At 33.5% G+C, this 26,384-nt stretch overlaps 1 protein-coding gene across 4 annotated transcripts in view; it reads left to right on the forward strand.

The window, feature by feature from the left end:
* SLC39A9 (solute carrier family 39 member 9) overlaps window positions 1–26,384 on the forward strand; it is a 41,964-nt gene that overhangs the window by 207 nt on the left and 15,373 nt on the right. For 2 of the 4 annotated variants that reach the window (XR_004232044.1, XM_012549033.3), the window contains exons 2-3: window positions 18,204–18,312; window positions 25,027–25,224. Coding sequence is in view for 3 of the 4 variants with exons in the window: in XM_012549033.3 (XP_012404487.1) it covers window positions 18,204–18,312; window positions 25,027–25,224 (307 nt within the window). In the remaining variant the exon portion in view is untranslated. Of the gene's footprint in view, window positions 1–11; window positions 871–8,169; window positions 8,227–18,203; window positions 18,330–25,026; window positions 25,225–26,384 lie in introns of those variants that run through there. The other 2 variants (XM_003756378.4, XM_031952803.1) reach the window with 2 other exon arrangements.

Consider the following 26,384-nt stretch of genomic DNA (forward strand, 5'->3'; position numbering starts at 1 on the left):
ATGCCGAGATCCGGAAGTAAATGTTTGGAGGAGGTGCCACTTGGCGGCAATGGCTGCAATGGCGGCGGAGGTGGAGGCTCCCGGCCGAGGCTGGGAAGCCAGGGGAGCCCCTGGGTATAGACCAGAGACTGACTTCTGTACACGCGCTTGCTGAGTTCTCCTCCGAGGTTCCAGTTAGAGAACTGCGGCCTACGTTCCCCAGCCCTCTAGACACGGAGGAGAGTTGGCCGGTGCTGGTGGGCTGCTCTGGGCCCTAAGGGGGGAGGTCCCTGGCGGCGTACGTACTCAGGAGGCAGAAGCCCTCGCGGAGCTGAGAGGTTTTCTTGCCTCGCAGTGTATGCCCTCTCCACTACTGCCCCCATTCCAAACCCCAGCAATTTTAGAGCTTTCCGATTGAAGAAATCATCCCTCACACAGCATCATTCCCTTTTTTGACTTTTTCCCCGTGTAACAACGAATTCAACCACAGAAATCTTTTTAACTCTTATCACTTGTGGATTAAAGGTTGTGGATAAGGCCGCCAAAAACCCACACTGGTACTCTTACCAGCAACCACTAATTCTCCCTAGAAGTAGACCAGGAAGAAGTAACTGACCTAAACCTGCCGTCGGTGGGAGGCCTAAAGAGCTAATCCGAGAAGTTGATGCCCGAAGTCTCTTCTTTTGAAGCCACGACAAGTGTTTAAGCACCTTTTGAAACCCCAAGGGGGTGGGGGTGGGGTGGGGGGCAGGAGTAGTAGTTGGATGTCCTTTGGGATAACTAAAGGACAAGAAAATGGATGATTTCATCTCCATTAGTCTTCTGTCGCTGGCCATGCTGGTAGGATGTTACGTGGCTGGAATCATTCCCTTGGCTGTTAATTTCTCCGAGGTAAGACATCTCAATAATCCCTCAGTTTTCAAGGTAATTGGTGTAAAGTAGCATTGTGATGGATAGACTCCCTAGAGGGTGTCTGGACCAAAGACTTCTTGCTGGACAAACTTTAAAATGCCAGAAGTATTTAACACTAAACCTTCGGTACTACTAACAGTAGTGCAAAATTATCTTCAAGATTTTAAAAGTGCTAATTGTTCTGATTCCAGTTAAAACCAGGCTGTTTCGTTGTCTTGGGGGAAAAAATGCCAGTTTAATTTTTGGGATTGTTAGCTTTTCTCAACAATATTTCTGAATAAATCTCAGAGATAGAATTTTTTTTAAAGTATGCTGCTAATAGGGTGATAGAAGTACTGATATTTAAAGAGTGGGATTTGGAAATTTTGTTTTAGAAATCTATTCTTTTTGTAATATTTAGGCAAACATTAAGTTTATATTTCAGACCCTGAACATACTGAGAATATAGACATAGCATAGATTTCTTAAAATGTTATGTATAATTCACAAAATGAAAAATCTGCAAATATAAGAATATATTGGTTCTTTAGTTGGTCAGAGTGGATAGGATTTTGAGTTTAGGCCACATTTTTTTTTTCGTTGTGAAAATTTTTATTAAAAACCGGTTTTAGGCAAAATCACTGCCAGAAATAAAAGAGAAAAGGGACAAGAAAAAAGCAAATGTGAAATGCCAGTTCTGTGTTAGATAACTGTCCATAGAGAAATAGTGTAATACGTAATCCCAATCTTTAAGAAGCATATTGCTTAGATGTGGAGATAAAAACTTACTAAATAATCAGTAAAAAAAAAAAAAAAAAATTTAAAAAGTGTTACACTGTGTAGTACAAAGTAATGTAGAAATGTAAAAGACCTGGTTTTTATTGCTACAGGAAAGAGATGAGCTTTCACTTCAGGTAAAAAAGAAAAACTTGAACAAAAAAATGGGCAGAGGAAATTAAAATTAATCTCTTTTGAGGGACTATAAGGTACTAGCCTACCTAAAGAGGAAGTTGTGAACGCTTTCAGTCTGCCTCCATACTGCTCAGTGTCTTAAGAATTGGAATTGAATCAGTACTATTGGGAGTAACAACTCCCAATTGTTGGGATTATGATTCAGGTGGAAAACCTTTTATTAGAAGGCCAACGGCTACTCCCAAGAACTTCCCCATTAAGCCAAAGACTAGATTATTATTATATGGGCAATATAAAGAAATTGCATCCCAAAGTGATTTTTCTAAAACAAGGGTTCTTAATCTGGGATCCTCCTCTCCCAACCTCCCACTCCACCCTCCCAAATTCATAGATTTAAGAAAGCCCATGGATTTTAAAAATTGAGGTTTTTTAAACTATTTAAATATATATATGTTTACATATATATGTTCAATATTAAATACTTTGATTTCTTTTATAATGTATTTTATGTCACCCATTTAAAAATATTATGAGAAGGGGCTCATGACAGAATAAAAGAACTTAAATCCAAGGAAATATGTAAAAAGGCCATACTGCACAGAACAAAAGCCCTTCAGTTTATCTAAACTTTGTACTTAAATATCATTTCAGTCACAATTATAAATATTATTTAGTTGAATTAAATAAGCATTAAGCATTTTCCAAAATGGTTAGATCTTTCTCAAACTCAACATTTTTCTGAGTTATCAGTTAAGTTGTTTATTTTGTACTAAATTGGTAAGAAATTTCATTTATATTACACTAAAAGTAAATAATTAGGTTCTGTTTGTGATGTTGCTTATAAGTCAATCCAATTAATAGAAACATTGAGAGCATCTTTTTCCAGTGATGGCCTACTGTTAATTTCTTTTCCAAATACTATGATGGTTCTTAATGTCTGATTAGTGTTACACACAATAGAAATAAATGCATTTAGAATTGTTAAAAGGGAACACATCGGTTAGATCCAACACAGACAAATGTAACTCTTGTCTAGACATTTTAAATATTGACAGACCGTCTCAGGAATTATGTAGCTCTCTTTGAGAAAATTATCCTCTAAATATAAAATAAATGCACTGGGAAATTTCCATTTAGAAGGGAAACAAAAAAGTAAAAATGATACAGTGCATTCATTTGTATATAGGAAATATTTACTGAAATTCTTAATACAAGGGCAGTTCTAAGTGACAAAATGGAGAGTGTGCTGTCCCAGAGGGATTCATCTTTGTGAGGTCTGATCTGGTCTCAGCACTCAATAGATGTGTTGTATTTATTCATTTATTTATTTATGTTTGTTTGTTTGTTTGTTTTTGCTGAGGCAATTGGAATTAAGTGACTTGCCCTAGAGTCACAGTTAGGAAATGTTAGTGTCTGAGGTCAAGTTTGAACTCAGGTCCTCCTGACTTGAGGGCTGGTGCTCTATCCACTGCACCACCTAGCTGCCCCTCAGTAGATGTATTGACTCTGGACACATCACTTAAGCCTGTTTGCCTGTAAAATGAACTGGAGAAGGAAATGGCAAACCATTCCAATATTTCTGCCAAGAAAACCGCTATACAAATGAATATAACTGAATGACTGGTATGATTGAAACAAGTGAACTAACAGTGCATTCCTTTGTGTCAGGGAAATATTTACTGGAATTATACAGTGATTTAGTACTCTTTGTTTTCATTTCATGTTTTTGCAATTCATCTACCTATCTGATTGTTGCTTACCTTCTTTGTGGGTTCATTATACATATTCCACCCCCTACATTTTGAAAACTCTGTCCTGGGTTCCATTTTCTAGTTATCTTCATAGGTTCATTTATCTCCATGTCTCCTCCCTTACCGCCAATCTACCCATGTTCCAAACTTCTATATATCTGTTGGGGGCATTTCTCAGTCACTCAGGTTCCCAAACCTTAGAGTCAGCAACCCCACTCTAATTTACTCTGAAGTTATTATCAATTGTCAAGCCTTATCTGTTTCACTTACCCAGCCATCTCTCACCTGTTCCCTTCTCTGTTCACATAACTTCCACCCTAATTCAGATCCATAACATCTCTTCTCTAGACCACTGCAATACTCTCCTAGTTGATCTCACTCTGTCTGTCTCAGTTCATCATCACATTTGCCAATTTCTAAAGCATTAGATCTTCATTATTCCCTGATTCAGTAAAATCCAATGGCTCCCTTTCTGTTCTCTTTAATACTAAATATAAGCTTTTCTGTTTAGCATTTAAAACCCTTTACAATCTGACTCCAGTGGTCCAATTTATTTTTGCAAGTTAATTATAGTTATCATTCTCTTCCTCCATTTTACATATTCCATTCAGGCCTAACTTGATTTCCTTTTCTTCCTTTCACTATACTGACCCATTTCACTGCTTTTACAAATAATATTTTCCACACCTAGAATGGATTGACTCTTAGAAATCCTAGTTTTCTTTAAGACTCATCTTAAGTAATATAACTTTTATGAGCCCTAACTGGTTCTTCTCAATTATTAAGTCTATACTCTCACAATTGCCCTGTATTATTTTTTAGTGTGTAAGTTTTGTTTCCCCAATAGAATTAAGCCCCTTGACTACAGGTACTTGTTTCTTTTGCATCTTTAGTTCCTTAGCATTGTAATAAGAACATAAAAGAACAAAAAAAAAAAAAAAAACATAAACATGTAAATAAGAACATTAATTTCTTTTTGATTTAATTCGCCTTTTCTCATTGTCTGTCTTATTGATAAGGGATCACTGAGTACAATTAACTTGTTTGTATTATATATTGTGTATTACCTATCTTATTCTCTGTTACTGATATTTTTCTGAGTTGAAGCCTTGCAAGATAAGAGTTGAAAGCTAATTTTCATTAGGAAAAGATAGTTATTCAAATGTGAACGACACCTTTCTACCATATTCCACTATTCAAAGGGTTTTAAGGTTGCCTATGTGGCATTCCTGTTGTCCTTTGTATTCTAGTACCTTTCACCTGTCACATGCTATGTTACTCTTGATGTTCCTTCAATAAATAAGAATTTCTTGAGTACCTCTTTGCTATGTTTCAGACACAGAATTAGGTCTGAGATATTTATTAAAAAGTGAGACAATCCTTACTCTCTAGAAACCTGTATTCTATTAAAATGTTCTTGATATTTATCTTTTTATAGCAAAATCTCAAAATCTTGGAGTTTTAAGGGACCTCAGATGTCATCTATTCTGACTCACGCCTAAACTGAAATCCTCTCTTTAATGTCAGTGCCATTTTTGATCCATTGTGATTGATGTTGTCTTTCTGTCTACCTGACATCTGTATCTTTTTGGCTTTCATTTGGCATTTGTTGTTCTGCCCTGTTTTAAAAACCACCTAAATTTGGGTCCCCAAAATGAAATACCATCTACTTCTCCTTTCTCCATTAAATAATTTTTTAAAAAATTGTTAGTGCTGATTTCTTTATATTTTTCATATAAGCAAAATCAGCTCAACCATAGATAAGTATTAGTGAGAAAATATGAGGGAATAAAAGTTATAACAGAAGTCATGCTATGTAAGGATAGCTCTCCCTATAAAGTGATTTGGACTGTACTAGCATGGCAGTCTTTATCATTCAGATTCAGTTATGATCATTCTTATTGTCTCTGTTTAGTATTACCAAATATGTAACTTCAAGGTTCTTAAGTTCATTATTACCTAGTATAAAATTAGCCTAGTGGTGACTTAATCTGTTTTCCCCCCCATGCTCTAGCATGTTTTCCCTTCAACATAAACAAGTGAAAACTAGGATAAAACCAATAACTCTAGAAGTGATAGTTTTTTTTTTGGGGGGGGGGGGCGGCAATGCTTCTATGTGTCATTTCTTTATAAAATAATATTAAAGGCATGCAGATTTTAATTTAAGATAATATATCAACTCTTCTGAAATACAGTGCAGTGGATTTAAACACTGGGTCTAGAATCAGAAAGATCTGAGTTCTAATATAGCTTCATATAGGTCTAACTATATAATCCTGGGTTAGTCACTTATCTGGTTTTTGTCTTAGTTTTCTCATCTGTAAAATGGGGGGAATAGCATATCCCTCCAAGGGTTATTGTAAAGATTAAATGAGATAATAATTAAAATGCTTAGCCCAATGCCTAACACATAGTAAGTAAGCACTACATAAATGTTACTGTTGTAATAAATGCCTTGCTTTAAAATGTTGTGAACCTTTCCTAATTTCATGTTTAAATATACATTTAGACCAGGTTTTTAAATAGATTTGTGATCTTGTTTTTAAGAAAAATATCTTGATAACTTTATCAGTATAATTTGTATTCTTAAATGTATTCTTAAATGCAGTGAGTGCTTTTGCCAGCAAGGTGAGACAAAAAAGCCTGTAGTTCTTAGGGAGGGGGCTAATCAGGGACATGGGCACAAAAGTCTTACAGACTATTTCTGTGGCCTGTAGTTTTGTACAGAATAAGATAACTTGGATCAAAGTTGAGCTTTGTCACTACTCAGTTCTGAGGAAGTGCTCAGTTCTGGTTCTGATTCAGAGTTGCAGAAGTTTCTAACCACAGCTTAAGCTATATTCTCAGACCAAGGAATAAGAATCGGGGGCAAGTCTATAATTTTATTGGTCAGAATTGGTGAAGACTTCCATACTGATAATAGAGACCATTCCTTCCAGGAGTATTCAGAACCTGGTTCTGTTGCAAAGCTCCAATTCAAGGAATTAGCTAGGAGAATTGATAAAATATCAAACGTAAAGTAATACTATGAATTCAAGGTTGCCCAAGACATAAATAAACCAAGAAAAGGAGAATACCTCTAAAACATCTACAAGCAAAGCTTCATTCAAAAACACAGCTTAGCCACAAGAACACCTAAAATTATGTGTAGAAATGAAACAAAAAATTTTACAAAATGATATCTCAAATAAAACGCAAACTCTAGAAGAAAGACTGAAAGAGAGAAGAACTTACATAAATAACAAACTCCTTGAAAATGAGAAAGTATTGAACAAAAATTGACTGAGATAAATACTAGAGCAAAATCAAAGATCATGAAAAGTCAGAAAATAGGTTACATCCTATCAAAAACAACCTAGAAAACAAGGGAGATGTAGTCGCCTTTGAACTACCCAAAAAGTGTAACTGAAAAAATATAAGCCTGGAGAACACATTTCAAGAAATGATGATTGAAAAATTGCCTGGATCTCTTAGAAATTAAGGACAGTGGAGCAGCTCGGTGGCGCAGTAGATAGAGCACCATCACTGAAGTCAGGAGGACTTGAGTTCAAATCTGATCTCTTAAAATCTGGACACTTAACACTTCCTAGCTGTGTGACCTTGGGCAAGTCACTTAACCCCAGTTGCCTCAACAACAGCAACAACAATAAAGGACAATTTGGAAAATAGGTATAATGCACCAGTCATACCCTGAGACAAAATTCAGAGCTTTCCAGTCAAAGAAAAAAATACTGCAAGTAGTCAGAAAGAAAGAGCTTGAATATCAAAGAGCTCCGCTGAAAGTTACCTAAAACTTGACAAATGCCACTATAGAAAAAGAGTTTCTAAAATCTGATTCTCAGGAAGATAAGGGTTCACAACCAAGAATCAATCAGCCAGCAAAACTAATATGAGGGGTGGGGAGTAAAGAATAGGACTTTAATGGACTATTCCTGGTAGAAACAGTGGTATTTCTGATGAAAATGCCAAACCTAAGGAAAACTTTATTTTTATTTTTTTTTTTTAATAACTTTTTATTGACAGAACCCAATGCCAGGGTAATTTTTTACATTATCCCTTGCACTCACTTCTGTTCCGATTTTTCCCCTCCTTCCCTCCACCCTCTCCCCAAGATGGCAAGCAGTCCTATACATGTTAAATAGATTACAGTAGATCTTGGATACAATGTATGTGTGCAGAACCGAACAGTTTTCTTGTTGCTCAGGGAGAATTGGATTTAGAAGGTATAAATAACCTGGGAAGAAGAACAAAAATGCAAGCAGTTTACATTCTTTCCTAGTGTTCTTTCTTTGGGTGTATCTGCTTCTGTCCATCCTTGATCAATTGAAACTAAGTTAGATCTTGTCTTTGTTGAAGAAATCCACTTCCATCAGAATACATCCTCATACAGTATCGTTGTTGAGGTATATAATGATTTCCTGATTCTGCTCATTTCGCTCAGCATCAGTTCATGTAGGTCTCGCCAATGCTCTCTGTATTCGTCCTGCTGGTCATTTCTTACAGAACAATAATATTCCATAACATTCATATACCACAATTTACTCAACCATTCTCCAATTGATGGGCATCCCTTCATTTTCCAGCTTCTGGCCACTACAAACAGGGCTGCCACAAACATTTTGGCACATACTGGTCCCTTTCCTAAAGGAAAACTTTCAAATGGAAACAGAAGAGTCAGGATAAAGACTAAAAGGTAATTTGAGCAATTGGAGAGAACTATGTGACTATATAGTGACTATAGATCTATATATCCATCATATAAGTATGAAGTACTTAGTTCCTAAGAGAGGTGCTAGTGGAGTAGTAGATAATACTGTTGAACCTGGAGTCAGGAAGGTCAAGTTTAAATCTAGTCTAGAACACTTAACTTGTGTGATTCTGGGCAAGTCACTGAACTTCTGTTTGCTTCAACTCAACTACAAAATAAGTATAATAATAGCACCTGCCTTGAAGGGTTGTTGTAAACTTCAAATGAGATAATTTGTATATGAGATATATTTATAAAAGATGCTTTAATTGGCATCTGGCACATAGTAGGTACTATTTAAATTCTTATTCCCTTCTGCTCCTTCCCTTCCCCCCCACCTCAGTAAGTAGAGAAAAAAAAATTTGTCACCTTAGAACTCTGTTATAATTAAGGATCATAGAGGGAATTTAGTAAGACAGACTTGGAAGTGGTTTTGCTATGTTTTAATTATCTTGAGAGAAAAAAGAAAAGAGGAGAAAGAAGATCTCAAGGAAGAACAAGTAAGAACAATCTCCATTAAGTTTTGTGAAAAGAAAAAAACTTGAAAAATATGGGGGAAAGAGAAGCAGAAGGTTGAAAACACACACAACTCAAAAATAAATGAGAATGGAAAAAGAAGAGGGAGACAAAAAACTTACTTCCATCAGAAGCAGAATCAAGATGGTAGAAAACATTTATAGACACAAAGTTTGGTGTAGAAATATATTAAAATCAGTTGGGAATTGGGTTGGGTAAGTAAAAAGAGGGAATAAATTAAGAGGGATTAGTCATAACCAAAACAAACAAGTGTCAATGGATTGTTCCTAAACTTTAAAAATCTTAGAGGGGGAGAAAAGGTAAAAACCAATGATCAGATAAATCTGGGAAAGAAAAGAAGAGGTTCAGCAACAGAAGTAGATTCTATCAGTTTTCAATCACCAGTGGTGAATACAGGCCTCTCCATCCTTTTTTCTTCCATATAAAGAACTGGGTAGGACTATAGAGAGGAAAAAGAATAAAGTGGAGTGAAGTACATAAACATAATTATGAACACAAATGGGATAAATTCACCTTTAAAACAGAAAAGTAAAAGTGAATTAGAATTAAAAACATGTTCAAAAATGTTTTCATGAAAAATAGAAATATACTTGAAAAATAGATATTCACATAGTAATAAAGAACAGGAACAAAATCTGTTATTTTATTTATTTAGATTTATTTAGAAAAACAGAGCAATCATAATCTCAGACAGTTCAACAGTGAGAGTAGACCGAACTAAAATAAACAGGGAAATTACATCCCTCAAGTTACCATATAAAAGGAATTATGAACTCAAAATAAAACAGGATATAAATATTGGAAGGAAAATTTATGTGATTTACAAGAAGAAATGGACATCAATATTATAATAGATATTAATATGCCGCTTTTAGACCTAGACAAACTTAACAAAAAGATGAGAAATACATTAAGAGCCCAAATATAAATTTAAAAAATGATATGTCACCCTCTCTCTCTCTCTCTCGGGTTTACCAAGTGGAAATAGTAAGGAGTGCTGTTATAACTAGAGTATTTGTACTTTTACAAAAAATGAAGACATCAGACCATAAAAATTTCACAGACGTGTAGAAAAATATCAAACAATCTTTACTGACTATAACTACAATAAAAATTGTATTCAGTAAAGGTCTTTTGAAGAAAGCATTAAAATTAATTGGAAAGTATATAACTTAAATCTTAGAGTAATTGTGGGTTCTTGACAAGATGATGGACTCACTATAGAATGAGACAGTTTTATTTTGCTTGATATTACAAGGATTTTGACTTTTCACCCATAAGAAGAGAAAGAAATTTTAAGAGGAATTAGAAATAAGATTTGCATACCTCTCCTGCTCCCCCCAAAAAACCCATAAGGAATCACCAATAAGCAGCATAGTTTTGAAAATTATATATTAATTTTATTATATGCTTTAAAAAGAAAAGCAAACTATATAATATTCACAGTTTTATGGATACTCTTCCTACTTTATGTTTTAAATGGAAATATGTTATTTGTTTAAATTCAGAATAAAGCAAAAATAAAAAGGAAAATAGTTACTCAAAAAATCATAGGAAAAGATAATGTCAGTCACCAGCAATGAGACAAAAACTCTTATCAGCCCAAAAAAAAAAAAGAAGGTGAATGAATTGGGAATGTAATTAGAAGAAGATACAAAAATCAAGCCATTTAACTAAACACCAAAATACAAATTCTGAAAATTGAGATTAATAAAATTGCAAGGAAATAACCACTGAATTGATAAATAATACAAATAAATACAAGACAGTTATAGAAGGCATATTAACATAATCTCTACAAGAACTTTGGTTTACATTTTTCCAATAAGGAGGATATGAAAAAGTAGTGACAATGTAGGAAACTTTTTAGAAAACAGAAATTGTTGTATTTTGTATTGATGTTTTTGCCATTTTAGCACAGAAAACATTTAAGTGCGGAATTGATTGTAAATGTCTTGAAATTTTCCATTATATAAGTTGGTGAAGAATAACACTTCTTCCTCCCCTCTTCTTTTTCTTTTTAGCCCTTTTAATTCTTAATAAAATTTTGAAAGTATTTGAATATAACAATTGGGGCATAAGGATTCAATAAGTGCAAAGTGAAAGGTTTGTTGTGTCTAAAGAAGTCTTTTTGTTCAAGTACTAACCTACCTATCACTTTAAGAGAATTACATTCTTTGGTATTTATCTTGCTTTTATATATGACCTTCATGCTTATCAGAACACAATGAACAACCACTTATGATTTCTTTGCTTGTTTTTATTTTTATTCGGAAATAGTTTGTAAGAATTAAATTTCTAGAGCTTTGGAATTTAAAATTATTTGGTAGAGATAAATTACTTAAGTAGCCATTAAGTAGTATTTTGTCACTGCCTTTTAAAGATTTGGTCTTATCTCAAAAAAGTTGGAAAGAAAAGTCTTCTGTGGACTTCCTAAGTCCAACACTGTTTTTTTCTAAGACTATATAAACACATGTCCAGGTTTTTGTTTGTTTTTTTTTTCCCCTCTAGTTTGAAGCTTTGAGTTCTTTGTCTCAATTTTAAGGGGTAGAACTTGATTCAAGTTAGAAGTTGATTAAGTTTTTTTTCCTATATCTTTTGCTGACATTCTTAGCAGGTAGGTCTACTATTGATTTGACATTGATCTTTTTTTGAATTAGGTCTCTTTAAAAGAAATCCATAGGAAAAACTCAGAGCAATAGTTGGTCCCTAATATATTTTCTCTTTGGTGCGTAGAGTTTTTAGAGTATCATTTACTTTGGACAACAAAGATGTTATGTATACTTTTTAAGACAACTTGCCTTTTGTTTTGGAAGGAAATTATATAGTTTTTCTCTCAACTGTGTAATATGTCGTGTCAGATGAGGAAGACTTGGGAGAGTTTTGTGTAAGGTAGTTTAAGAGGTTTAAGTTATCTAAACATGTTATCTAGTTTAACCTTGTAATTTTGGGAGCAATTTATTTTTGTATTTTATTTCCCCCCAATAACCAGATTCTTTCTCTTCCTCTTTCATTGAGAAGGCAAACAGTTTGATATAGGTTACGTGTATTATCATGCAAAACATTTTCATAGTAGTCATGTTGTGAAAGAAAACATTAAAAAAAAACTAAAAAAAAAAAGTAAAAGAAAGTATGCTTCAATCTGTATTCAGAAACCACATGTTCTTTCTCTGGGTATGGTTAGCATTTTTCATCGTTAAGTCCTAAAGAGTTGTCTTGATTCATTGTAGTGCTGAGAATAGTTAAGTCATTCATAGCTGAAATTTCACAATATTACTGTTAATTTATACATAGTAGTTTCACTTCACATCAGCTTATATAAGCCATTCCAAGTTTTTCTGAGAGCATCCTACTCATTTATTATAGCACAATAAATTATTTCATTACAATCACATACAACAATTTGTTCAACCATTCCCCAATTGATGGGTATCCTCCCAATTTCCATTTCTTTGTTCCCAGAAAAGAGTTGCTGGAAGTATTTTTGTACATATAAGTTCTTTTCCTTTTTATTTTTTATCTCTTTTGACACACAGTCCTATAGTGGTAAAAAGGATAAAGGAAAAAGAGAAAAAAATGGCTTTATAGTCATTTGGGCATCGTTCCAAATTGCTCTACAGAATTGCTATGTCAGTCCACAACTCCACCAACACTGCGTTAATGTTTCATTTTCCCCACATCCCCTTTACCACTTGTCATTTTCCTTTTTCTGTCCTATTAACCAGTCTAATAGGTGTGAAACAGTACCTCAGAATTATTTTAATTTTTCCAGTCAATAGTGAGTTAAACTATTTTTTCATATGACTAAAGATGGCTTTAATTACTTCATCTGAAAACTATTCCTATCTTCTGATCATTTATCAGTTGGAGAATGGCTCTTATTTTTGGCTCTGTTTTGAAAAATGAGGCCTTTCAGTTCTAATAATCTTGTGATGAGGAGAACTATCTAAACCCAGAGAGAGGACTGTGGGAACTGAGTATGAATCACAACATAGCATTTTCATTTTTGTTGTTGTTGTTGTTTGCTTGAATTTTATTTTTTTTACTTTTTGATCTGATTCTTCTTGTGCAGCAAGATAATTGTATAAGTTTGTATGCCTATATTGGATTTACATATATTTTTACCATGTTTAACATATATTGGATTACTTGCCATGTAGGAGAGGGGGTGGGAGAAAGGGAATTTGGAACACAAGGGTTTTTCAAGGGTCAGTGGTGAAAAATTATCCTTGCATATGTTTTGAAAATAAAAAGCTTCAGAAAGAGAGAAAGAGAAAGAGAGAGAGAAAAATGAGGCCTTTATTAGAAACTTGCTTCAGAATTTTTTTCCACAGTTACTATTGCTAACTGTATTTACTTCCTTCCTATACACGTCTCATTTTTCCTGTTTTTTCTCTTTCTCCTTTCATACTAAGTGTGAAGAGGCAGCCCCCATAACTGTGAATCACAACACACTTGAAGGAACTGCAAATCAGCCTTTACTGACACAGATGATGTTTGTAGATTGGGAATGAAATAAATTGGAGGCAAGAGGAGAGAGGTCAGAGAATGCAACTGCTGAGACTGCCTCTTAGTCTCCTTGTATCGTTATTATCCTCTCACATGAAGGAATCTATTCTGCTTGTCAGAATAGATCCTCAGCAGCCACTAGCAGGTTGTTCCCATAACAAATGGCGCTTAAACAGGGACAAAGAAACAGCAGCGCTTGAGAGCTGTTCGTGAGTAGGATCCTCCCAGGAGAATTTTTTCGGTAACACATGGGGAAGGAAAGGGAGAAGAGACCTGGTAAGAGTTTTTCAGTCGGGATAATTAAATGTGCCAACACATCAAGGGGCCGACTAGGAGACTGATGAAAGACTTATGAAAAATGCCGGTTCTGACTACAGTCCTCTCCATTTGTCAGAAAGTTTGCCTCCATGACATCTCACAAGATTCAACACCTGCTATAGCATCTCACCCTGCAACCATCCAGAGGAATAGGAGGGAAAAGACTTTGATAGTGCTGTTGATTGTGGATTGGGAATGAAATAAATTGCAGGGAATCGGACAGAAGTCAGAGAATGCAACTGCCTTTCATTCTCCTTGTATTGTTATCATCTGCTCACATGAAGGGATCTATTCTACTGGTTAGAATTAGATCCCCAGCAGCCACTAACAGGTTACAACTGTAACACTATTCCCCCCTCAAAAATGTTTTGCTTCTGACTACCTCCTTCCCCCAATCTGCCTTCTCTTTTATCATCACTTTTTCTTTTGTTCCCTCTTTGAGCCAGTTCTGTGGAGAGTAAGATTCACTCACTCCCCCTCATTTCTTCCCTTCTCCCCTCCACTGTAAAAGGTTTTTCTTCCATCTTTCATGTTAGATAATTTATTCCATTCCATCTTTTTTCTTTTCTCCCAGTATATTCCCCTCACTGTTTAATTTCATTTTTAAAGATATCTCTTCATATTTAGTTCACCCATGCCCTCTTATTATCTATTCTCCTTCTAAGTGCACTAATGAGAAACTTATGAGGTACAAGTATCATCTTCCCATGTAGGCATAAACAGTTTAGCATTATTAAGTCCCTTATGATTTTCCCTTTTCTGTTTACCTTTTTATGCTTTTGAGTCTTGTATTTGAAAGTTATATTTTCTATTCAGTTCTGATCTTTTCAAAATGCTTGTAAGTCCATTATTTTATTGAATATTCATTCCCCTCCCCTCCAAGATTATACTCAGTATCCGAGGTAGATGATTCTTGATGGTAATTCCAGCTCCTTTGCCCTCTAATATATTCCAAACCCCTCCTATCCTCTAACTTAGAAGCTGCTAAATCTTGTGTTATGCTGACTGTGGCTCCACAATACTTAAATTGTTTCTGGCTGCTTGCAATATATTCTCCTTGACCTAATATTACTGGGAGTTTTCATTTTGTGGTCTTTCAGGAGATAATAGGTAAATTTTTTCAATGTTTATTTTGCACTCTGATTCTAGAATATCAGAGTTTTCCTTGACAGTTTCTTAAAAGATTATATCCAGGTTCATTTTTTTGATCATAACAAAATTCTTTCCTGGATCTGTAATGTTCTCTCCTCTAAATTACTTCATTCTCTGGGAACAGGTTTCTTGGGGAGCTTCTGGAGGCAGCCTTAATTTCAGTTCAAAGTAATAATCATCTCAAGTACAGCCAGGAGTTAAAAGTTCAATCCTTTATTGTCTCCTTCAAAATAGCCCGGTTAGCTTTCCTTGGTTCTGAGAGCTCTTGTTGCTAATCCTTTGCCTCTGCCAGCTTCAGCCTCCAGCTCTCTCTGAATCCTTCGTTCGGCGCAACTGAATCCTAACTTCTCAATCTCCCAAAAGTCTTTAGTTGGCTTGTGGGGAGCTCCTTGTATATGTATAATCTCTTAAAGGTGTGAACTCAAAGGTTAACTCCTCCTCCAAGAGTGGGATTGTGGGAGCTGTGACTTGTGAATCTCCTCCACTGAACTTGTGAATCTCCTGGACTTGTGAATCTCCCAAAGTGCCTATCAGTTCCAGTGACTTAGCACCTTGTAAGAATCATAACATGGATCTATTTTCCTAGTCAGAGAGTTTACATTGTCTTCTGTTTTTTCATTCTTTTGGTTTTGTTGTTTCTTGATTTCTCATATAGTCATTAGTTTTTGTTTGCTCCATTCTAATTTTCCAGGAATTATCTTCAGTGAGCTTTTGTACCTCTTTTTCCACTTGGGCAAATCTACTTTTTAAGAAGTTATTTTTTTCAGTGAATTTTTGTTTCTCTTTTTCCATTTAGCCAATTTTGTTTTATAAACTATTCCTGTTACCTTTTTTTTTTTAAATGACAGTAATCCCCACTTTACTGTGGCTACAAGCTCTTGAAATTGCCCTCAGTGCTAGCAAAGAGATCCTTGTAATCTCTCAAAAAATCACCTAAATGATTTTCCATAAGCAGGGAAGGAATTTGTCTGCTTTCTGTTTGCAGTGATATACACACAACTCAAGTTATGAGAATGAATGAGAAAAGACAGTCACACAAATTAATATTGACCCACACATCATCTAGTGCTTGAAATAAATTCCATTGAGTCTATCTAAAAGGATCAGGTTAGAAGAGATAAATTTTAAAAAGAAAAAAGCCTACAATAGTTTTGCTTTTACTATCTAGCTATCAGTTGCATATTTAATAACTGAGAACTAGAGAATATTTTGATATTTAGCAAAATAGGTTAATTTGTTTTAAAAAACATTTGAAAAGCTTAGGTAATAACTGAAATACTTTGTGCTCTTTGGAAAACGTGAAGAGATTTTTTTTGAAATCCTGCTATTAATGAAACAGAAGTGTCAGCTCTGTCTCGCTTTTTTCCTCATACTCAAAAAATTTAATAATGTTCACTATACCATATTTACTAGGAGCTAGTTAAATCAAATGGTTTCTTGGCTACCTCTTAGCTATCTTAAACCAACAGGACCAGCACAAAGGTAACTCAGACTTTAAATTTTCTAAAGCAAAACTCATTATCTTTCCCCTCAAACTGTCCTGTTTTCCCTGAGGCTATCATCCTCCTAGTCACCAAAGGTCACAGCCTCCTTGATTCTTCCTCTCATTCATCCCACATATCCAGTTCATTACCAAATCTTGTTTCTAAATACATAACATTATTTATGATTAAATACAGATATGCATGTCTTTTCACTCAGATAGATATATCCCCAGTTCATATCCATATATAGACTTCTAACTGTTCTGTCTCAAGTTTCTCTTGAATCTAAACCTGTCCTCTCAGCTGCCTTAGTGATTTTAAATGTTTGATAGAGTTTACTTGTAAATTTATCTGGCCCTGCAATTTTTTTCTTAGTTCATGGATAGCTTATTTAATTTCTTTTTTCTAAAATGAGACTATTTAAGTAATTTTTTTTCCACTTATGTAAATCTGGGCAATCAACCAAGGGTAACTTTCCCAGCAATATAATCAGGAATAGAAAGAAGGTAGAAAAATGGGGAAAAACCATTTATAGACAGTCTAGGAAATGAATTGGTTGAATTAAAAAGAATGGAAAGATATGTCCTTACAAATGAAGAAATTATACATCTCCAGAGAAAAAGATAACACAACCACAAGCATAGTATAATCTTACATAAATGTGTTTGTATTTATGTTTTTATTTATAGATGTATATGTCTGTTTATACATATCAAATGTATATGCATGTGTATAGATGTATATATACTTGCAGTGTGTTTACCCATATATATAATGTATATGTGTGTAATATATGTATATATTATGTAATATGTATATAACTATGTTTATATTTACATCTGTGTGTGTGTGTGTGTGTGTGTGTGTGTGTGTGTGTGTGTGTCTGCACCTAATTGTAGCCTTCTTGGGGGGAGGAGTGTGGAGTTAAAAAATGTACAACAGAGAACAAAAGAAAACCTACAAGGAAACAAAGAAAAACTGGACAGCATTGAAAAGTGTAGTAATTATAGGTTTTATTGAAATGGAAATTTATTGCTTTATATTGAATCTTTTCATGTTCTGCTGCATACTTAACAGTATTTTTTTTTCTTTCCTAATTTTATATTTAAGTTTAAAATAAATTTAAAAGTTACAAAAATTTCAGGGGAAAGAGAGAACTTGTTGATTCAGTTTGGCAATTCATTATAATACAAGATTTCAAGTAGTTAGTGGGCAAGTTTTATGTCATGTTTTTTTCTAAGTTGTCATTTTTGTCTTCATTTTTTACTTTGTAAATCTGATTTTCTTTTTTTGCATTTATTTTCAGCAAGTTTATCGATTCTTTTATATCATTCTTTTAAAATAAAATTTTCATCAACTTTAAATTGGTAGTACTGCTCTTGTTTGGTTTCCCTTCACAAATTCCTTTTGATCTCTTCTTGGATGGGTATGCCATTTAATTCACACTTTTTTTTTTTTTTTGCAGTGATCAAACAACATAATTTTGTAAAGCTTTATATACAGATCAGTTAGTATTGCATTTATCTTTCAGGTTATTTGAAAGAAATATCCAATAGGCAGTGTTTTTATTATTTTTTAAATATCATAATTAGATATGTCCAAGATAATGGAGTAATTAGAATTATTTCCATTGTACTTACTAATAAAGAATTTAAACCAGAAGAATGAAGTACAGCATTTCTATAAAATAATGAGATTCCCATTAAGCCATATACAAATCAAACCAGATGCATGAATCCAGGATAAGACAATAAAGATGTCTGGATTTTTGCACGGTCTTTAGTGGACCATCCTGCTGCTTCAAGAATCTTTGAGAAAGAAACTGAGTTATAAATATTTCAAATTGCTTCCTCCCCATCTCTTACTCTCCTTTTCCCTCCCTTGTTAATACCATAATCTAATAGTATTTATGTTTGATTCTAGGAGCGACTAAAGCTGATAACTGTTTTGGGTGCTGGGCTTCTCTGTGGAACTGCATTGGCTGTCATTGTTCCTGAAGGAGTACATGCACTTTATGAAGATATTCTGGAGGGTGAGAAAGAAAATAAGGTCTCATTGTTTGATGCATTTTGGCTTGTTGAACTAGTACAGAAACTCACTGTTGGGAACAAATACCATCTGAGTTTGTCATAAAGAGGCAGAATGGATAGTCAGCTTCAAGTCAGTATAACCAAAATTGGAATCCTTCCTGATATATCCTGGCTGTGAGACCAGGAAAGTCACCTGATGTCTTAAAGTTCTAGACTTCTAGACATTGCAGCACTAAAAGCTGCAGAACAGTATTGATGAGTTTCCTCATAAAGGAAACTTTTAATGATGAAATCATAGATTCCAACCCTAAAAAATTTATTATAAAATTTAATCTATTAAATCATTTAATTAGTCATCCAGATTTAAATAAAAACCTCTAGTTGGAGAAAAAAATAATAAAATTATTCCTTAGATGTCTTATCAGCATACTAATGGGAATGTAATAATTGTCTTGACAGAGCTCAGCTGGAGGAATTTCTTCCTCTTCTTCTTTAGGAATTTCCTAAATCCTCATCCACAGATTGTTTGCTGGGTGAGAGATACTCCTGTAATTTGTGATTAAGAGGTAGAGGGCTTGATAGTATTTAGGGAAAAAACTGTTAATTAACTATTAAGACAAAAGCAATGCTGATCCAAAAGTTAATGTTTATGATTTTATCTCAGGATTATTGTTTGGTTACAGAGAGAGGCTTTTTTTTTTTTGACAAGGTAAAAGTGGAAAATTCTTTGCCTCTATTCCTCCCTATCTAGCTTTAATCACTAAATGGGTGTGGCTTCAGTCAAAACTGAAACCAGTTAAAAGACTTTAGCTTAAAAAGGCCAAGGCCTCCCATTGCACCCAGGGCCATCTTCAGTCATCCTGATCTGTGTTTTGTCTTTGAACCCAGATAGTTCTGGAGGGAAAAGTGACACAGGTGACCTTCCACAGCCCTCCCTCACTTAAATCCCATTCACTTTCTTGTCATGGCATCACCTTCCTGGTGTCATAGTCTTCTTAAAGAACAAAAGACAGCAACAGAGGATGTTGTAAATTCAGAATAAAAAAAGATAATTTCAAGAACTTTCAAAACAAAATGGTAAAACAAGTCAGTACATTTAGACCATAACTTAAAGGAAATCAAAAAAATTGTCAGCTGTGTTCCTACAGAATCTTTTGGATCAAAAAAAGGGAACTCTTAAGGACTTATAGATTTAAGTTGTGCTACTTTATATTAGATGATAATTTTTATTGATTTTTTTTTTGTTTTATTTCATTAGTTTTTATTAGTCCAAGATGCCTTTATAAAATGATTTTGATTCAGAATGTAATAAAACCTTTTTTTTCACTTCTAAAACAAATAATCCTAATTCATTTAAATTTTCCTCATACACTTTATCTTATAGTCTTTAAACATCGTGACTTTCTCATTCCAAATGCCTCAGTATTCCAGCACTTTTTGTCTCTAGACTGACCAGAACTTAGAACAAAGATTGGGTTTACTCATTATATTCTCATTTTCTATTTATGTATCATAGTAGTATTCCTCTGGATTTTAAAAAAGGTCTTTGGTTATATGTTCCTATTACCAGTGTTCCTCTCTAGACATTATAATCTTAGTTTATAAAATAGTTCTTTGGGAGCTCATACATACCATACCAGACCCATCTCAGTGCTCTACAACTGTAATAAGAGTGACCGAACTTATATAAACAGAAACTTCCAAACTATCCTTTAGAGATATAGCCCTAACAGATTTGCTAATTAGTTCAATGATCATAATTTCAAGTTTGTAAGCAAAATATGTCTTCTTTGGAGTAGCACCAATTTTGAGAATTTCTTTAGAGTTTAACTGCAGTAGTGCTAGTTTTATTGTCTTAACTGGAATTTGAAACCACTGTGGGGGAAAAAAGGCACACATAACAGGAAAGCAATGGAAGAAATAAAAATTAATTTTTAAAATTAATAAATAAAATCTAGGTTTAAGCTATAAAGCCAAGATCACGGAAATCTGACCTTCATAACAGTCTGAACAATGCCTTATATCTTCAGTATTAATTTGTATAGGCTATTAAGTTTTATTTCTTTTCCAAATGTGTTTTGATAACCATATCGTATTATTTAAAACAGTGATTTATCTTTTTGTAATTTTTTGTGATGTTTTCATGTGCCTTTAACTTTTTAAATTTTAAATAATAAGGGTAATAACCATAAACAAAAACATTCACATAAATATATACAACAAATGCATAATCTTATGTAAAACCCAAAATGCTTTTACTCTATTCTCTTCCAGATCTTCCTAAAATTTCACTGCATTTGGATCTGTTTTCCTTCCTATTTTCTATAGTTTGTATACATTTCTGGTTCTTGCTATACCTTTTAAAATCTTGACACTGTTAGTATTGTATATTTAGTTCCTGTCAAATCATTAAGAAAAAGATTATACCCTCCACAAACTATTCTGTTGTGGATCTATTAAAATATGGTTAAATGATGGGAGCATAGGATTTCTTCTATTCCCCACTCATCTCTCCCTTTCTTCTTTGACCCAAAGTTGATTAAGAGACACCAGATGAGTTGAAATGGGAGTTCCTCACAGAATAAATATTTTGGGATATTATTATTAATATATTATTAGAGATCAGTTAGTCAACAACAAATTATTTAATAAAAATAGGCACTGGATAAAGACAAAAATGAAATAATCTTTACTCTCAAGTGGGTTAGATGCCTTGCAGGGAAACATGTGCACATATAAAGTAAATACAAGGTAAATTTGATAAAAGAAGAAGCACTAGCATTTAGGGGAAATCAGAGAAGATTTCATATAGGAGGTAACAATTGAGCTCAGCTTTAAAAGAAGCAAGCAATTCTGAATTCCAGTTTGTACAGGACATGTTGAGTTTGAGATATCTTTGGTCATTTGTCATTTGGAATTATTTAATAGGCAATTGGTAATAAAGGATTTAAGCTTAGGGAAGAGGACTATTTTGTTATAGGAGCTCCTTTTTAACTTTCTGGTTCTTTTTCATTGACCACCAGATAGTTGAGGAAGAGAGTTAAATTTGGACCCCTGTTCTAGAGAGGATAATTGAGTTCATAAAGTAGCTGAGATCACCCAAGAGAGAACATGTGGCGGGGAGGGGGGGAGGGGTGGGAACAAAGAACAAACAACTTTGGGGAGGACCTACAATTCAAGAATGAGACATGGATGATGATCTAGTAAAAGAAACTGAAAAGAAAACAAGATAGAGCAGTGTCATTAAAATCAAGAGGGAAAAAAGGAGCATTCAGTAGAAGAGACTATCTAGTAGTGCCAGATTCAAAAAGGAAAACTGAGGGGAAAGCCCTCAGATTTGGCAATTTCATTGAAAACTTTGAAGAGATAAGAATGGGAAGTCAAATTGAAAGGGGTTGAGAAGTAAAATGGAAAAAAAAGTAGAGGCAACTTGTATAGACACCTTTCATCCCTTCCTCCTTCCTTGCCCCCCACCCCCCTAAGCCCAGGATTTCACTGTAAATTAAAAGAAATATGGAAAGATAGCTTGGAGATTGGGAGGTAAGGGATGATAGGAAGAAATAATTAGTGCCTATAATACCAAATTATTCTTAAAAAATTGAGAAAGTACCCTACCAGAAATTTTCTATAATGTAATTATAGTTCTAATACCTAAATAAGGGAAGGTTAAACACAGAAGGAAAACTAGAGGTCAATGCCATTAAAGAATATCAATTAAAATTTTTAAAACAATATCCTGTTGAACCAACTATTGCAATTTATTCCAAAAAATTCATTGTGACCAAGTGGGATTTATAACAAAGATGTAAGGATGGTGATGATTCAGTATTAGGAATACAGTCACTAAAATTTATATTAAAAACCAAAGCATCTAGAACCATATGGTCATCTCAATAGAGGTCAAAAAAAAAAAATGTTTCACAAAGTTTATGTTAAAAAGCCCTACAAAGTGTAGTCCTAGAGGGACCTTTTTTTTTTTAATATTAAAAAAATCTATCTAAAATTAGAAGCAAGTATTACATGCAATGGAGGTACACTAGAACCTCTTCCAATAAGTACAGATATAAAACATAATTATTTGATATCGTTCTGGAAATGCCATAGCAGCTAGAATAAGAAGAGTGAAATCAAGACATGAAATGAAGATGAGATAAAAGCTAAAACTACCCTCTTTACTGATGATAAAATGATTTACAATGCCAGGCACTTAGTGGCTCTTAATATGTTTATTGCTTGATTGATTACTTGAAGATACTAATTAAGACAACTAATAGTTGTAGCAAAGTAAACAAAATCAAAGAATTAATAGAAAGTTAAATTCCATTCCAAATAACTACAAAATGCATAAAATATATGGGTATTGAGCTACCAAAACACACAAAAGACTTGTAAAGATTCAATTATCAAGTGCTCTTTAAGGAGATAAAGAATAACTTAAATACTTGGTGGGTTATTCAGTACTTATGTCTATACTAGGCTAATATGGTCAAAAACAACAATACTGTTCAAATTAGTTTATACTTTTAAGGCTGTACCAATCATTTCCAAGGGAGTGTTTTATAAAACTTGATAAAATAATAAAATTGGAAAAACAGAAGATATGTAGAATATCAAAGGAAAATTTACTACTACTAAATTCTGCTGTTTTAACATAAGTGCTTTAATAAAATCTGGGTTTTAAATGAACTCTTCTACTTTTTGTGCTTACTACTAATAAATTGTTAATATAGTAGACTGGGTTGATTCTAAGGAAAATTATGTTATGGGAAAATTTTCTTTTTAGTACCCTGCAATCTCTTCTTTTTCTTCACCCCCTCTCCCCCTTCCCAGAAGAAAGCTGTACCCATTGCATTACCTAATTAGACTTACTTTCCCCATCCACAGTTATCACATATTAATAGAATAACTTGGAGTTTAATCTTGGTAATTAAATACATTTAATTTTATATACATATCTATGTATATAAAATATAATAAAAATTAACATTAAATCTTTCCAAGCATATTTGAATTTTGAAAGAAAATGTTAAGAATAGCAATAATTTGAATACACAGCACTCTCTTCCGAAATGGGGAGAGATTTGGAGTCTAGGTGGTTTTACCCTTGTAGTAATCAGATAGATGGCCACTAATTATGAACCTGGTTCTTCTAGGGGAATATGACTGTCCTTGATATTTTTAAAGTTTTTAATAAATTGTTAGAGAAATGTTCAAAATAATTCATCCTTTTTGCCCCCTTTATTTATTTATTTAGCTGTTCATTTATTTATTGCCCCTTAATTTATACTGGTCCATGAAATTAAAAAATACAAATATTATGTGCCTTCCTTAGCTAGAGAAATGTTAATATAAAACAATTGATGTACAAATATGGAAAAATTTTATCCTCAAGTTGTCCCAATGAGATTTGATTTTTTTGTGTGTTATCTTATTGTAATTTAGTTCAGAAGTTTTGATCATTGAATAAGATTGTCCAGTAGTAATACTGTTTCAGGCTTTGATGACAGTCTTTTATTCTTCATTTGAGTATATTTTTTTCTTTTAGTAAATTATATAGATACTTGCATAAATGCATATCTTAAGTTTTAGCTATTTTATCAAAGATTATAAACAGTTCAGGGCCTTAATCTGTATTTTACGTTATTTGACTTCTTGTGCACAAATCTCAGCTATCATAGTATATTTATGGGATATTGATTGAAGAACCCAGAATCTCTCCAGATCTTTTTTTTTAATCCTTAAACAATTACAAAAATATAAAGGCTTCATATTTGCCGATTACTTCTTTTGTTCCCTCCTAAAAAGAACACTTGGAGAAATAAAGACTAGTTAAATCAAGACTTAACAAACAGGACTATTTATCATTTTTTATCAAAAAGTATAACAGTTCCGTTTTGATGTTAATTGAACTTCTTGTTTTTGCTTTTTAACTGCCTATTCTATTAGCCGATTAATGAAATTCAGTGAGATATGAAGCACTTGGTCCCTCAAGAGTTTGCATACAAGTTACTGGATAAATGGGTGTTTAATAAGATTTTTTTGCCTTCATTTGCTACAATTCAGAGTCCCCAAGAATAAAAATGTTTCTTGAGAGGATAGAATTTGATCTAGAGGATGTTTATCTTTTTTCTTCTTGTATTCAGCTAATGAATGGTACCTGAAATTATTCACAGCACAATATTAAAACTAATAGAGCCATTGAAGATCATTCTTCATTTTGTAGATGAGGAAACAGGTATAAAGAGCTTAAATAATTCCCCTAAGGTTACAGCTTTGAGAATTGAAAACTGATCATTTGCTTTTCATTTTTTATGTCACCTAGAAGTAATAATTTTTAATTGATTCTGTTCTTCACTTGACAAATATCTCAATCAGAGTAAAGCTTTCCATATTTTTAAACCAGACGTTAGCATAATGTTATCTTGATGTTTAATTTTGAATGTTATGGCTGTTGGGAAGTGTTATAGCTTCCTTGCTCCCTTGTGAGTTTGCTTCTCTATTCTAAGTTTTGGAAATACTGTGGACAAATAATTGTTTTTCCATATAGAACAAAACTTGAAAATTTCAGTGTCTCAGACTTGTTAGTTGAGGCACTTTGTTTAGATGGGTTATAGCATAAATGTTTTTGGGGACAGATCTGGAATAAAAATACAGGAAAATAAATGCCTTTTCTTTTGCATCTTTTTCCTTCCCACTTTTTATTTATCCTGCATTAGGAAAGCACCACCAGGCCAATGAGGAACAGAATGTGATTGCATCCGACAAAGCAGTAGAAAAACCACTTGTACATGAACATGAGCACAGCCATGATCACACAAGATTACATGCATATATTGGTGTTTCCCTCGTCTTAGGCTTTGTCTTTATGCTGCTGGTGGACCAGATTGGTAGCTCTCATATGCATTCTACAGAAGGTAAGTGACCTTAGGTTTGCCCTGGAAATTGTCTAAATGATTAAATGATTTAGATGGGAAAATCACAAATAAATTATATTCTGGTTTGTGTTGTTACCTTATTCTGTATATTCCTAAGAAAATCTTTTAGAACATCATTTTCTTCCTTTGGTTCCAGAGAAATCTTTATTTGAGGGAGGGGCTGTTGAAATGGAATATATTGACAGAACAAATCTTTCAGCTGTTTTATTTACATTAAAACTGTCACATTATTGAGGTGATTCTAAGGTCTAGAACAGAATTTGTAAACCTGGGTTCCATGGTAGATGATGTTTCAATATGATTCATTTCTTATTTTATGCATTTAAAAATATTCTAAGAAATCCATAATTTTCATCAGGCTGACAAAGGGGTTCGTGGCATGTAAAAAATTAAGAAACTTTGGTTTAGAATTTTGTATCTCATTGCCTTTGCTATTGTCCCACTCCATTCCTATTTTTAAGTAAACTCAATTTTAATATCTAAAAATTGTAGTTAATTAAACATTGTTTTTATATGACTTCTTCATAACTTCAAATGAGAAATACATGTCTGCTAGATAATATTTGAGTCTAGCTACATTACTGAGTTGCCTATAGCTTCTTGAAATTCTTTTCACTTTAAATTAAAATGACTTTTAGAGGCCCAACTCTACTCCTGTATAAGGGATTTAAATGGGTGTGTGGGTGGGTGGGTGTGGGTGTGTGTGTGTCCCTATTCTTCCTCCTGTTTTACATGGTAAGTAGTTTCTTTTACTGATGAATTAGTTTTATTTTTCTAGGTTCTTTGGATTTTTTTCTCCTTAAAATCAAAATAATTAGTCATCCTACCAATTTCTGTTTTACTTTTGGTGGTAAATGACTTTATGAGTAAAAGTGATTTTGTGGTAAATCATCCATAATACAAAAAGGCAAAGGAAGGAACTCAGTCACAAAATATATACAAATGAGATTTATTAAAAGCTATTGAAAGAGAGACAGGGAACACATACATGTATACACACATATATTTGCATACATATATTTATAACACAGTGATTTAATATAAAGAAAATAAATACAAAATTTGGGAGAGAGAGCACTAAATGGGCCCTTTTGCACTAAGGGATGTTGTTAACTTTTCCCAGGTCTGTGTTTGGGACC

The sequence above is a fragment of the Sarcophilus harrisii genome, chromosome 2 (genome assembly GCF_902635505.1).
Source record: "Sarcophilus harrisii chromosome 2, mSarHar1.11, whole genome shotgun sequence".
Lineage (NCBI taxonomy): Eukaryota > Metazoa > Chordata > Mammalia > Dasyuromorphia > Dasyuridae > Sarcophilus > Sarcophilus harrisii.